The sequence below is a fragment of the Mustelus asterias genome, chromosome 18 (assembly GCF_964213995.1).
Source record: "Mustelus asterias chromosome 18, sMusAst1.hap1.1, whole genome shotgun sequence".
Taxonomy (NCBI): domain Eukaryota; kingdom Metazoa; phylum Chordata; class Chondrichthyes; order Carcharhiniformes; family Triakidae; genus Mustelus; species Mustelus asterias.
In genome coordinates, this window is record NC_135818.1 from 45,820,374 (window position 1) to 45,836,478 (window position 16,105).

General features: G+C 39.8%; 1 protein-coding gene across 7 annotated transcripts in view; it reads right to left on the reverse strand.

Moving 5' to 3' along the window:
• daam1a (dishevelled associated activator of morphogenesis 1a) overlaps positions 1 to 16,105 on the reverse strand; it is a 151,031-nt gene that overhangs the window by 61,086 nt on the left and 73,840 nt on the right. For all 7 annotated transcript variants that reach the window (XM_078233824.1, XM_078233828.1, XM_078233827.1 and 4 more), the window contains one exon: positions 7,762 to 7,851. In XM_078233824.1, the coding sequence (XP_078089950.1) occupies positions 7,762 to 7,851 (90 nt within the window). The remainder of the gene's footprint in view (positions 1 to 7,761; positions 7,852 to 16,105) is intronic.

A 16,105-nucleotide genomic window follows, 5' to 3' on the forward strand; every position in this document is an offset into this window, starting at 1 on the left:
AGTAACATGCTTTTAAATTTAAATCATAATGTTGATATTTTCTTTTGTTTCCAACTTGTAATTTTAATTTTTTTCATAAAGAGTCTCTAATTTGCAAATCAAACTTAATTTACAGAAATTCAATAGTAGCTTGTATTTATATAGCGTCCTTAATGAAAGAAAACATTCCAAGGCACTTCAGAGGAACATTAAGCAGTATTAGATACCAAGCCATATAAGCAATATTGGAGCAGTTGGCTAAAAGCTTGGTCAAAGGTAGGTATTATGGAGTGCCTTAAGAAGAGGAAAGAGAGAGGTAGAGGCAGAAGAGTTCAGGAAGGTCATTCCAGACCTTAGCATCGAGACAGCTGAAGACACAACTGACAAAGGAGAGACAATTAAAATTAAAATCAAAGAGCTTAGATGAACACATATCTCAGAGTATTGTGGAGCTGAAAGAGATTATAGAGATAGGGAAAGGTGAGGAAGAAATTGAATACAAGATTAAGAATTCAAAAAATTATGGCATTGCTTGCCCAGGAGCCAACATAGGACAGCAAACCTGAGGGAAATACGTGAAAGGGGCTTGGTGCGAGTAATTACTCTGGCAGGATTTTGGATAGCGTCAAGTTTACAGAGGACTAAATGTGGGAGGGCAGCCAGGTTTGTGTTAGAGGAAATTAAAATACTGCAGATGGTGGAATCTAAAACAAAAACTGAAAATGCTGGAAAATCTCAGCAGGTTTGACAGCATCTGTGGAGAGAGAATAGAGCCAACGTTGAGTCAAGATGGCCCGACTTGAAACCTTGGCTCTATTCTCTCTCCAGAGTTTGTTTTAGGGAAGCCCAGTCTAGAGGTAACAAAGCATAAATAAGAGTTTCAGAAGCAGATGTGTTGAGATGAGACAAAATTGTTTGATTCTACTGTGATGATACCATGCTTTTAAGAAATCTATTTGTGTCATGTTTCTTGTGAGGTGTATGTTTAAAATTCTGTTCTGTTTTACATGGTGCCAATTTGTCTGTAGAGCAGGCAGCTCACATGCTGAGAATGCAGGCTAATGCTTGATTTTTTAACTAGGGATGTGTTTGCTTTAATCTGAGTTAATGTATTTTATTTGGTTTTCCCAGTAGGGTTTAGATTAGGTTGATAGATAGAGGCAGTCATGTGATTAAGAGGAGCAGCTAAGATGATGGGGAAAAGCAGGTAGTTACCACCAGGTTCTGAAAGCAGCAAGAGATGTCTCTCTTTCTGGAGGCTGCAGTTTGGGACCTTCCAGGGAAATAGGTCCCTTTCTCTCTCTCTCCCTCCAGATGCTCGAGAACAGGCAACCCAAGTACCAGCACGTAGGCGTGTGTGTTACTCACTGATTTTGAAGAGTTTAAATCTATAAGAGGAATATTGCTCAATTTGGAACTAATGGAGATAGGTTAGCAATTAAGAATTGTACCTAGTCATATTTAAGTATTTCAATTGGTAAAAGTTAAGATAATTCATTCATTATAGTTAAACAATTTTGTTAAAATAAAGTTTTTGATAAAAGCTTCCTAGTGTGTTAACAGAATCACACCTGGAGTGAAATACCTTATCCTCACACTAATGCCAAAGTAGAAAAAACTATTAACATTCCTTGAGCCTTTGAGCCACCTTAGAGAGAGACAGAGAGAGAGGGAGAGAGAGAGATCTCTTGCTCTTTTCAGAGCCAAGCAAAAAAACTAACTGCTTTTCTCTGTAAACTTAGCTTCTCCCCGTCACATAACTCTGGCTCTGATCAATTAACCAAATCAAACCCTACTCTGAAACCCCAGGGTTAAAAAAAAACAAAAATGCAGCAACTCAGATTAAAACAAATACCCCAATAACCAAAACCAATTATTCTCCTGCAATCTCAGCATGGAGCTGCCTGGTGCAGACAGATCAGCTGAATTTTAAATATACCTCTCAAGAAACATGTAAACACATTTCTTAAAGGCACAGTAGCATTGTATATTCTGAAAATCTGTACAATTCTATTACAATTATAAATACCCTAATCATACACTGTTATACACTACATAATTAGAAAATTGGAAGTAGAAGAATATTTTTGCATTTTAATAGCTTTTAACTTTATTACTGTAAAGGAAATACTCCATCGCGAACACAGCAAATACTTTTCATGGCATACACTATAGAAAATTATTAGAAGGTTGCAAAAGTAAATAATGTAGCTTTGCATCTGAGGAGGAGGTATGGAAGTGTAGAGCACATTCATTAAACAATAAAGTTCAAGTCAAAATAAATGGGGGGGGGGGGGGGGAATCTTCAATTAAGTGCTCCTTGTTCTGATTTCTTGAACAAATTGTCCAATTCACCACACTCCAGGGAAAATATGCAGTGATAAGAATAATCAAATATTTAAATCTGAATTTTTATTAAACCTCGTAATTCTGTTTGCGTAGTTAAAACCAATAAAGAATTCCTGAGCTTCATTAGTTGAGCAACCCCCCACCACCACAGTAACTGTATCATAGTTCATCAGCTGAAAACCAGTCCAGAAAGACAAGTTTCCCATCATCTGCTACCAATGAGTGAAATGCAACACATCCATTAAAAACATTCATTCTAAATCAGCAAACAGACAAAAATCAGCAAGTTCAAATTGATAAATTTAATTGCATTTTAGGTTTCAGTCTGATTAGCATATTTGCAATTAGCTTCACCAATGGAAAGGCAAAAACATCTCTAACTAGAGCAATACTGCAATAGCAAACAGACCCAATAGAATCATTTTTTTCAAGCATGATGACAGCGTGAAGTTCAGTAGTTAGGTAAAGTGAAGAAAATTAAAACTAAAAAAAATCATTATGAAAACTCCAAAGAAAAGACAGCTCCCCAAAAAGCTTAATAACAGCATGCAAGTGGTATGTAACATGCAGCTGTCTTAACTTAGCCAGATATACTAAACAACTGATCATTTTCATTCCAAGGGGGGGAAAAAACTAAAGTTCAGTTTTCTGCAGTAGCAAAATTGCTGAAGAGGATTTGAGTGCAGAAAGGATAATATTTATTTTCTAGCAGGTTTTTTGGTGCCTGTTCTAATGGTCCCTTAGGATAGCACTTAATTGAATAGCCTATGATTTTTTTCTCCTTCATTTATTTTGACTTGAACTTCATTCTTTAAATGAATGTGCTTTACATTTCCATACCTCCTTCTCTGATGCAAAGCTAAATTGTTTACTTTTGAAACCTTCTTGGTTCCTTACCAAGCCAAAAAGTAAAATTTTCTGGAAGAATTACAGAAATTTTTAAACTAAAAATTAAGTAATTTGTATAGCTTGCAATATAATTCCTGTTCCTTACATTGCAAATCTCACCTCGATGCATTGTTAAATTGTCAAGTGAAAACTTTTACAACACACATCCCTAAACAATCCCAACCAGTCAAGTATTCTATATTCACAAGGTAAAACTACCTCTTTCTCACAGCTGTTTAGTGGTCAGATCCCATAATAGAAGTAACTGGATTAAGGGCATGCTGATATGATTAGTTTAGGCACAATAGACTCAAAAAAGACAATTGGACTCCAGCTGGCCAGTCTCAGTAATACCACAATAGCCAACAGAAGATGGCGAGTGGTTCTATGAACACCCCCATTCTCAAAAACAGCTGAGCACAGCACCCAAGAACAAAAGATATTGCTGATGAGTTTTCAACCATCTTCAGTCAGAAGTGTCAAGGACCATTTTGATCTTTTCCTCAGGGCCCACCATTACAGAAGCGAGCCTTTGTGAAAGACTGAGCACATTGTATACAGCAATGGTTATTGGCTGCAGCAACACCCTGGCTGTAATGAAAACATGTACTCCTGTGTCAAACTGTTTCAGCATTGGCATTTATCTAACAAAGTGAAAAATTGTCCAGATATGTTCAGTCCACAAAAGCAGGGCAATCCTATCTAGCAGGCTACACCCAATCAGCAGCAAAATAACAGAATGGGTTGTAATCATAGCTTTTGAGGTGCATTTACTCACCAGCAACCTGCACAATGGAAAGTACTTGTGGTTGTTGGAAGCCAATCATTTCAGCCCCATGACATTGCCACAGGAGTTCCTAGATCCAGTGTTCCAGATGCAACATCTTCAGCTTCTACATCAATGACTTTCTCTCCATCACAAGGTGAGAAGTGGAAATATTCTCTGATGATTGCATTTCTCTGCTGTTTGCATATCCTCAGATAATGAACCAGGCTATGCCACATGCAGCAAGACCTTGCAAACATCTAGCCTTGGGCTGATATACACGAGTAATATTTGCCCCCCTCAAGGGCCAGGCAAAAACCATTTCCAAAAATGCCAGTCCACCCAACTCCCTTTGACATTCAACAGCTTTACTAGTGTTGAATTCCCCCACCGACAACCTGGGGGGGGGGGGGGGGGGGGGGGGGGGGGGGGGGGGGTCACCATTGACAAAAATCTTAACTAGACCAACCAGATACATATTGCGGCTACAAGGGCAGGTCTGAGGCTGGCTATTCTGCAGGAAGTGACTTACCTTCGTCTTAGCAAAGCCTGTCCACAATCTACGATGCACAAGTAGGGAGCGTGATTGAACACTCTCCACTTGCCTGAGTGCAGCTCCAACAACACTCTCAAAGCTTTATACTGTTAGGACAAAGCAGCCCATTGATTGGCATCCAATCCCATAAACTTAAACGTTCAGTCTTGCAACCACCAGCATATCTGGCTGCAGCAGTGTGTGCCTTCTACAATAACTTGCTATGGGTTCTTGCTTTAGCACCACCTCCCAAACCTGTGACCTCTACACCCGAGAAACACAAGAGCAGCAGGCACTTGGGATCAACATCATCTGCAAATTTCCCACCTGTTTGACTTGGAAACACATCAGTATTATGGGAGCACCTTCATTATTTGGATTACAATGGTTTAAGGTAGCAACTCACCACCACCTTCTCAAGGGAAAATTAGGGAGGGACAATAAATGCTCACCTTGCAAGGGATGAACTAATTAGTGGGTATTTATTTCTTCAATTTTCAAATACAATCAAGTCTCATTGCCTCCCTTATTAGGCCAAACCATTTGTTTACTACCTCTGATGTGAAGTACTTTAATCTAAACTATATCACTTTCTCACTTCTAAATTTTGAGGCAATGCCTTCCTTTAGAGCCTGTGGCTACGTTAAACATATTCACGTTCATCCTTGCCATACCATTTAGCATCCCGATGCTTCTTTCAGATCACCATCAAGTCTAATCTTCTCCAGTTTATGTTCCTAGACTTTCTGAAGACTCTCCGCATAATTCAGATGTCCAGTCCCATCAGTTTAGTTGCCTTTCAAAGCACCTTAACCAGTAACTAAAATGTTTTACACTTTGCAATGACTGGAAGAGCATACAAGATGGAGGTTAAGCACTGTACAAACCCTAACACTGACATTTCAGGCTATTCCTTGAAATAATATTTCTTGAAGATAGGCAAGGACAAATCGTTAAGATCGTTTAAGATCTTTTTTTCAAAGAACAGTGTTCTGTTGAAGGATCACAGCTAATAGGATTGTACCTTTGCCATTTAGATATGGATCAACTTGTGTATTTCAAACTTAAGGCACAAGACTAGAAATTTTGCTGGCAATAATAGAGAAAGTATTATTTTTCTGACAGTCCTCTGTTTCTACTTTAAGGAGCTGGTAAAAAAGCAAATCAGTACACCCATCTCCAATTATAATACTTTGTACTATTTATGATACATGTAATGACTGCTTTTGGACAAATGTGAAGAAGTAAAATATCATATTTGCAAAAGACACAAAAATATCAGGATATGGATCTTCTGTTTGCCAGACATTATATTGCTTCAGAATGCATTGAGATGGGAAAAATGCATTAAAGGTTGTTCATGAGGGCGCATAGTGCTGCTGGAGATTAGAAGTAGAATAAGACAAGACCAAGGTGATACAAGTCTTCCCTTATCAAATGACACGAATAAATTTCATAGAGAGAGAGGGAAAGAAAGGGAGAGGGTCGAGAGAGAGAGAAAGAAAGGGAGGAGGGTCGAGAGAGAGAGAGAGAGAGAGAGAGAGAAAGGGAGGAGGGTCGAGAGAGAGAAAGGTCGAGAGAGAGAGAGAGAGAGAGAGAGAGAGAAAGGTCGAGAGAGAGAGAGTGATGCGCGATTAATTCACTCGGGAGGCTAGATCGTACCCGGGAATAAAGGCTTTTATTCGCAACAAGAATAGAGCATACTGCTTAACAATACTATCCCAGACTAAGGGCCACTAGGAAGTAGCAGTGACCTTTATACTCCTATAATAAGGCGGAGCCAAACGGAGTGTACCACAGAACAATGCTAACAGGTGGAACACCCCAACCCTAACCCCAACAGTAACAAGAGTAACATATGTACAAGTACCCATAGTGGTAACCATCTATGGTTCAGTACCCATAGTGGTAACCATCTATGGTTCACCAGAGAGAGAGAGAGAGAAAGGGAGGAGGGTCGAGAGAGAGAGAGAGACAGAGAGAGAGAAAGGGAGGAGGGTCGAGAGAGAGAGAGAGAGAAAGGGAGGAGGGTCGAGAGAGAGAGAGAAAGGGAGGAGGGTTGAGAGAGAGAGAGAGAGAGAGAAAAAGGGAGGAGGGTAGAAAGAAAGGAAGGGAGGGAGGAGGGAGTGCACCAATCTGAGTTTGCAATTCTTTTTGGAGGTGAACTCAAGCCTATATTTGAAGACAGAATTGGTGTAATACTCAAAACAATCCTCATCTTTGAAAATCATTTCCCATCACGCAAGTCATTTCAAGACGTGCACTCAATGAGAAGGAAATACAGCACTTGCTGTTAAAGCTCCAAAACAAGGTAAGCAAAATTTAAAGCCTGTTCCAGGCATGCAAAGTTCAAATTTTGCTTTTGTTTAAAAAAGACTGATCCACATAATTGAAAATGATGCAGGAAAATATTAGCTCATTTCAGGTGAACACATGATATAACTCAGTTTGATTTCAAAAGAACAATCTCAGCAAAAAAATGTCAATGAAACATTCAAAATAAAATCAAAGTTGTTGGACCAGTATGCCACATTTAAGTACATCTCCCAGAAATTCAAAATGTACTAATCATTACACTGAATGGACATTTTGATTGCTTTACCAACATCTACCAATGCAAATGGAATGTTAGTTGATTTTAAATGGTTTCTTCCATTAAAGAAAATGATAATGTAAAATTCAGTGATTAATAGATAATATATTCTGTTATGTAGGGACTATGATCATTTTTCAGCCCTTTTCCCCCAACTCTTCAAATAATAACTAAAGCCACTTTACCTCTTCCATCACCACTCTTTTTTCCAATTCCCATTGTTTGAAGGTTTTTTTTCAATTATCAGTATGACTAACTCCACCTTCTTGCTTCTTTCATTATAGGAGCATTAGTTATTTACATCAAGGGAAATAATGTAGTATCCCCACCTAGAAAACTTTCACCATTCCATTTAGAAAGGGAAATGAGGGAAAGAAGTCAAGTGGAGCTTGGGGTTACTACAGTACAAGGTGAAGGGGAAGACATGTCAGAAGCTACTTCTTGAATGCTGTTCTCAGGCACACCACAAAAGCTGGTTAGAGAGACAGAATAGAAACTGCAACTCTGCTCTCTTGCTGCTTTTAAGTAGGAGAGAATAAAGACAGGAACATTTGCAAAGGACAAACTCTCAAAGTAGCGATGATTATTCTTCCATTGTGCAAATCAAATCAATAGTGACAAGTAAATTTTTTTTTAAAACCATTCTCTTACCTTTTTCTTACTACAATATATCTGCCATTTCTTTTCTGCAGGAAGTGCAAACATGGCTTCCCTGTGCTTATCAGTAAGGTCAAGTTCATCCTGGGGAGATAAAGTAAAAAGTTACTATCTTAGACAACACAATATGTACTGATAAACATTTATATACTGGGGTCCAGCTTTTATATTAGCCTCTTATACTCAAGTTATGAACTGCCAAGACTAATCAAATTTTAAAAAGTCTGTCATCTCTGTCCTGTTTAAAATCTTTTTTTAATCTTCAGCCAATTCCAAAGCCACAACGCAAGATATAATTCCACACAAATTGACCGCAGCACTGAGGTCAGATGAATGGCAGGTGGAAGGTGAGACAGTACATCATAACTGAGAACACACTTCTGAACCTCAAGTTCAAAATATTAGGTTTTTTTTTAAAAAGGAGCGATAAAATTTATCTAACTTGTTTTCCTTTAGGAATGCATGCCATAATTTCACCTTGCACTAAACTGATCTCAAGATGTTGAAACAAAAACTGCTGTTGCACATCAAATGTAGAAAGAAACCCATCAATTTCCCATCACAGACACAACCGCATTTTATGGCGATCAACATAATCCACTTTAAAGTGGAATGGAATGGACATTCAATATGTACAAAATCCGCAAAACAAAACCCATGTCTCCCAATAGTTCCATGTTCTGAAGCTGTTATTATGCATGGAGTATAAACCCAACAAGTCGATCACTTTTTGAATACAAACAAAATAGTTTAGCAGTATTCATCATACTTTGCTCTTGTTTTCAAAAATACATTTTTGGTGGGGTATCTAAAGCCGGTTTTCTTCTGATCTGGAGCCAAACATCTGCTTTGGGCAGATATCACTGTTCTTCATCAATGCCGAGTCAAAATTCGGGAACACTCTGCAAGAGCAGTTTTATCACATGGACTACAGTGCTTTAAGGGAGTTTCTCCCCACCACTTTCTCGAGAGCAACTAGGAATGGGCAATAAAGGCTGCCCTTGCCAGTGACACTAACATCAAGAGAATTTTTTTTTTTTTTTAAAGCCTCTGTTAATCTGCAAACAGCAATTTACTCAATTTTCTAATGGCAGTAATGTGACTGGCATAGTTAAAGGCCTCAGCAATCAAATAGATTTTGAGGCATAAATATATTATAAAATAGTGCATCAAGTGACTTCCCTTGAGCAATGCAATGGGAATCTAAATAGATCCCTATCTTTACATTCTTTTACAGGCAGTCCTTGATATTATGCCATTTGAGTTACAATGAACAGCACTTTTGTTTATAAATTGATAATGCTTCAACTTTACAACATCAGTTTTGACTTTATGACAGCACGCCAGCGAACTGTTGCTCTTTACCAATTGTTCCGTTTCACCTTTCATAACCGCAGGGAGGGCAAATTACTTCAGATATAGTATAACAGTACAGTATTGCTGAGGGAGGTTTTAGAAAGTGTAGGTACTATTAGATCATGGGAAATACATTATTGTAAGGCAATCATACGGATTTCAAAAAATTTTCACAATTCAGTGAAAATAGGATTTCAAGCCTTGGTTCAAGAACCAATTCCACATTTATAACATTGTTCCTAATGGGAAAACTGGTTCCAACTTGCGATGTTTTGACTTGCAATGTGGTTTTCTGGAACCAATTGTGCTGCCAAGTCCAAGGACTGACTGTGTACATATATTTTCATATACATAAATATGGCAATATTCATCACATGAGAGAGGACAGAGAGAATGCACATATACATAAAAAAACATGGCAGTGACATATCTGCCTAATTCTACAAGATGTGGAGATGCCGGCGTTGGACTGGGGTGAACACAGTAGGAGTTTTAACAACACCAGGTTAAATTGGTAGCAAATACCATTAGCTTTCGGAGCGCTGCTCCTTCGTCAGATGGAGTGGAAATGTGCTCTCAGTGTCTCTGTGCCCTGTTTGAGAGCACATTTCCACTCCATCTGACGAAGGAGCAGCGCTCCGAAAGCTAATGGTATTTGCTACCAAATAAACCTGTTGGCCTTTAACCTGGTGTTGTTAATTCTACAAGAGCAGTGCTGTTGGACACTTCAGTAAAAATGTTCATTTAAATCAAAATACTGCCATAAAATTCTAAGTATGCTCAGTACAGTTAGATGATCTCAGATGTTGAAGCAACTGCAATAATTTGACCTAAAAAAATTAATTTAAGGATTGAGGGGGTCAGGGAGGGAATAAAGATCAGCTCGGATCCATCTAATGAACACCATCCAGTGACCCTTGCTGGACATTATATGCAGTAGGTATTGGATGAAAAGAGTACTGTGTTGATTGTGAAGACCTCTGGTCAAATACTGGCATTTAGGCTTAGAACATAGAATAGTACAGCACAGTACAGGCCCTTCGGCCCACGATGTTGTGCCGAGCTTTATCTGAAACCAAGATCAAGCTATCCCACTCCCTATCATGCTGGTGTGCTCCATGTGCCTATCCAATAACCGCTTAAATGTTCCTAAAGTGTCTGACTCCACTATCACTGCAGGCAGTCCATTCACACCCCAACCACTCTCTGCGTAAAGAACCTACCTCTGATATCCTTCCTATATCTCCCACCACGAACCCTATAGTTATGCCCCCTTGTAATAGCTCCATCCACCCAAGGAAATAGTCTTTGAACGTTCACTCTATCTATCTGCTTCATCATTTTATAAACCTCTATTAAGTCTCCCCTCAGCCTCCTCCGCTCCAGAGAGAACAGCCCTAGCTCCCTCAACCTTTCCTCACAAGACCTACCCTCCAAACCAGGCAGCATCCTGGTAAATCTCCTCTGCACTCTTTCCAGCGCTTCCACATCCTTCTTATAGTGAGGTGACCAGAACTGCACACAATATTCCAAATGTGATCTCACCAAGGTCCTGTACAGTTGCAGCATAACCCCACGGCTCTTAAACTCCAACCCCCTGTTAATAAAAGCTACCACACTACAGGCCTTCTTCACAGCTCTATCCACTTGAGTGGCAACCTTCAGAGATCTGTGGATATGGACCCCAAGATCTCTCTGTTCCTCCAGAGTCTTCAGAACCCTACCTTTGACACTGTAATCCACATTCAAATTAGTCCTACCAAAATGAATCACCTCACATTTATCAGGGTTAAACTCCATTTGCCATTTTTCAGCCCAGCTTTGCATCCTAAGTCTCTTTGCAGCCTACAACAGCCCTCCACCTCATCCACTACTCCACCAATCTTGGTGTCATCAGCAAATTTACTGATCCACCCTTCAGCCCCCTCCTCTAAGTCATTAATAAAAATCACAAAGAGCAGAGGACCAAGCACTGATCCCTGTGGCACTCCGCTAGCAACCTGCCTCCAATCCGAAAATTTTCCATCCACCACCACCCTCTGTCTTCAATCAGACAGCCAGTTACCTATCCAATCGGCCAACTTTCCCTCTATCCCACACCTCCTCACTTTCATCATAAGCCGACCATGGGGGACCTTATCAAACGCCTTACTAAAATCCATGTATATGACATCAACTGCCCTACCTTCATCAACACACTTAGTTACCTCCTCAAAAAATTCTATCAAATTTGTGAGGCACGACTTGCCCTTGACGAATCCGTGCTGACTATCCCGGATTAATCCGCATCTTTCTAAATGGTCGTAAATCCCATCCCCAAGGACCTTTTCCATCAATTTACCAACCACCGAAGTAAGACTAACCGGTCTATAATTACCAGGGTCATTTCTATTCCCTTTCTTAAACAGAGGAACAACATTCGCCACTCTCCAGTCCTCTGGCACCATCCCCGTGGACAGCGAGGACCCAAAGATCAAAGCCAAAGGCTCTGCAATCTCATCCCTTGCCTCCCAAAAAATCCGAGGATATATTTCATCAGGCCCAGGGGACTTATCGACCTTCAGTTTATTCAAAACTGCCAGGACATCCTCCCTCTGAACATCTATTTCCTCCAGCCTATTAGCCTGTAACACCTTCTGTTCCTCAAAAACATGGCCCCTCTCCTTGGTGAACACTGAAGAAAAGTATTCATTCATCACCTCGCCTATCTCCACTGACTCCATACACAAGTTCCCACTACTGTCCTTGACCGGCCCTAACCTCACCCTGGTCATTCTTTTCTTCCTCACATAAGAGTAAAAAGCCTTGGGGTTTTCCTTGATCCGACCCGCTTAGATAACAATGGATATTTAGTGAAGGTAATGGATATGGTCCAAAACTGATGGAACCATATCGTGAGAAGTGTCAGTATCATACAAAGAAAGACAAAAAATGGAAAATTTGGCACATTTAAAAGGGACCAACTGGCTGAAGAAAACAAATTTTCCAAGTGAAAACTTGGTCTCATTTTTGTCCCGTCACCATTTCTTCCTTCGCACCACAAGTGGCATGTTTTATTGGAAATGACAAAGCTTTTGCAGAACCCTTGTAACAATTCGCTCATCCTTGGAACTTGTCATCACATTATTCACTTTTCCAAAAACAGAAAAATATTAAACAGCAGACCACAGAACAGATGTATAGCATTATATTATCCTGAGCTTGAACAGCTGTTCTGGTGTAATTACAGGAAAACAAACGCCTTGTTTGAAATTATACTATTCAGCTAAACAAAGCAGCAACTTTTTTCCAATCAATTTTGATTTTAATAATAAATGGAACTGCTGGTAAAGCGTCTACCGAATACAATATTAACCAAGTTAGGGAATTGTGGGCCAACACCAAAATCCACATTTTGGAACATTGTATTCTTGATACTGCCTGAAGTGAATGCTGTTGATACAGGGTACATCAGGCATGCAGATAGTTGTCTCAAGCCAAGTGCAGACCTTTGTATGGAAATTTAATTATTGAATTGGATAAATTATGCAAACATTGTATAATATCCCAAACCATTAAGAAATAACTAAAAATGTTTGTTCACAATCTATGTGACACGTATTTACCAAGCATATGTGACACCCCCCCCCCCCCAGTGGAAGTTCACACTAGAATCTCCCACATACTGTGCAACGCAGAGGCAACCAGCATGAATATCAAGTTTCAGGAGCCCGGGAGGCTGAAACCAACAGGCCTCTATGCATGTGCAGTGGCCCTGCCCTGCACCGTCACCCTGAAGTTTGCTGCCCCCCTATATTTGCCACCCTAGCAGCTAATGCATTGGCTACTTTCTTCATTGTGGTATCAACTGCCATTTAATAAAAATATTTTTGTTAATCCCATCCTCTTGACCAAAATCTATTTTAGATTGTGAGAAACTTGGAGAGAGATGGTCAAATCTCAAGCTTAGTGACATAGTAATGCACAGGGAATGATCATAACATGAACACATTAGAAAGATTAAAAGGGAGGCAATGTCATGAACTATTTACAGGTAAAACAAAGTATACAACTTCAAAATCAGTAAACAATACTCTGAATATTAATACTCGACTCTATTTCTCTTTATATCCATCAGTCTCAAGTCTCACAATTAGTTAGCATCGTCTGTACCTGATGGAAACTTCAGGACCATGGTTAAAGAATGGGTGGGGGGGATTTTTTGTGGCCTCACAATATTAACGAAGACTCAAAGACAGTCATTGACGATTACTGAGCCAGAATAACGCACTGGGATTCCATTTTAAACCCAGTTTTCATTACAAAAATGTGTAATTAATTATAATTATACTGTAGCACAAACGATAAATATGAAACTGTCAATTAAATTAATTACTCTTTACTGACATGGGCACACTTTGTTTTAAACAACAATGCAGTATGTAAACTAATTTCTTTCATATTTTAGAATTATGGCAGACGTGAACTTAAATTATTCAAACAGTGAATTACTTCAGCAATAGTGATGTGACAGAAAATTTTCAGACCACATTGTGTTGCACGATAGCTTGGGTCAGTTGGTAAGAAGCATGCCTTCAGGCAGGAGATTCAGTGCCGAATCCCCGATCCAAGATTTAGCACATAATCTAGGGTAACAATGGTGGAGCAATTAAAACTGGGGATGCTCAAAAGGCCAGAATTAGAGTAGTGCCCATATCACGGAAGGTTGTGGGTGTGCAGTAGATAGGGAGGAGCAAGGCCGTGGAGGGATTTGAAAACAAGGACCTGAACTAAAAGAAATGGTTAGGAGCCAGTGTAGGAATACAGCATAGTAGGACAAGTGAATGGAACTTGATGCAAGTTAGCGCACAAGCAGAGTTTTGGATGAGGATTTGGAGGGTAGGAAGACAGAAACCAACAACATGGGCATTGCAATTTTCAAATCCAGAAGATAAAAAAGGCATGGTTGAGGGTTTCAGCAACAGAGGAGCCAAGACTAGAGCCAGGCAACGTAACAGGTGTAAATAGGCAGTTTTCGTGATGACACGAATATGTGGTCAGGAGTTCACCTCTGGTTAACTATGGCACAGGTCACGATCAGACTGGTTCAGCCGCAGTTGCTGGGGAGTGGGATGGAGTCAATGGCTAAGGCAGAGCCTGAAGTGGAGACTGATGACAATGGTTTTATTCTTCCCAGTGCTTAATTGAAGGAAACGTCTCCTCATCCAGTACTGTATGTTGAATAAACAGTCGGACAACCTGACAACCTGAGATAGTGGAGATGTCAATAATGGTGTGGGGGCGGGGGGAAGAGAGAGAGAGAGAGAGAGAGAGAGAGAGAGAGAGAGAGAAAAGCTTGATGGCAGGCAGCCTAGAAATCAGTTTCACACCGGTATGAATTTACAGTGTGATCTTCCACTGGTGCCCACAATGGTGTCAGAAAACCCACCAGAGGCCAGCATGAAACTTATTTTTATTCCGGTAATGAGATGCAGATGAAGGTATATTTTCCTGCAGGCCTCTGCAACGGGAAACACTCTACAGTCCCAATCCCAGGACTTTGTCTTAGAATTAATGGGAGAATTCCACCACATTTTTGGATGATACCCCTGATGGGGCCACATGTAGGTGCGGAATAGGAAGTAGCCAAGGATAGATCTTTGGGGAACATTAGAGCAGGAAGAGAAGCCACTCCAGGTGCTTACATAGCTAAGATTAGATAAAACAGTGGAACCAGTCACACCTACCTAGAGGCATTGGAGGACAGTATGGTCAACCATGTCAGGGGCTGCAGAAAGACTCAAAAAGGATGAGGTGGGGCAATTTATCTTGTCATAGTCACTTCATAAAGAAAATGAATACAACAGTTAGGTTTTTATATAAAAAACCTCATTAACAGGTTTACTAATGCTAGCTTATTTTTTTAAAAAGCTGAAATCAAATCAAAGTGGGATTTGACCAACGTAACAGAGCAGTAGACAAATTGTCTCTCTGAAGCAGTTGCTCACTTACAGGACCAAGAGTTCCCTGTTGGATACACTTGCACTTAGGCATTCTTTCTGATTCTATATGCAGAACAAGAATTCAACAAAACCAATAGTCCTGCAATAGTTCAATGTTACCTGAAAAGGCAAGTTTGGAAAGGGAGAAAGACAACTGCAAATTTTGCACGATTTAAATGTATATTTTGGAGCAGTGCAGGATGGGGTTATAATTCCAAGTACTGTACTTGAAATTATAAATAACTAAACTATAAATATTGTACAAGACAGACAAGTTTATATACATATGTACTGTTCGGTTTCACTACTGGCAGTCTGTAACAAGAGATATTCACAGCTGGTTAAAATATGTGCTTTTTCTCTTTCAAAATAACACCAGAAAAAAGTTTGTTTGGGTGGATCAATGACATGGAAACAATGCACAAACACCAACAATAATTTTCCAGCTATTCTCTTTTAGAAGTGGCTTTTATATTTATACCAATTAAGTTGCTACGGAACTCCAATTATTGTACTTCAGCAAGAGCAGCTGTTTGAAAGGATGTGGGAATAAATGTTATAAATGAGAGCAAGCAAATGGTCACCATATCCTTGTCTTCATGCAAGACATTGAACCAAGGTTCTTTCCGCCTTCCCAGATGGATAACTAAGATTGCAGTGCACTATTTGGTGAAGGGGACAGAATTCTGCCAGTCTGAACAATATTGATCCCTCATCCACCAAAGAGGTCAATGGATAGAAAAATTCTGCAATTACCAGTGTACAATCCTTGCTGGACCACATTTCCCCATGTACTTCACCTAAATTATCCAATATACTGAGCTGTAACAACAGGACAATCTGCTACGAAATTGACAAGCATCACACCATGTATAGCACCGTACAACCAGAAAGCTGTCATGTGTACATTTTAACAGTATTTACATTTTGGTATTTGCACCCACTTCACCACTAAGCAAGTCCTTTGTGAGCACAGTGACTCTTGCTGTTAATCAGTTGAA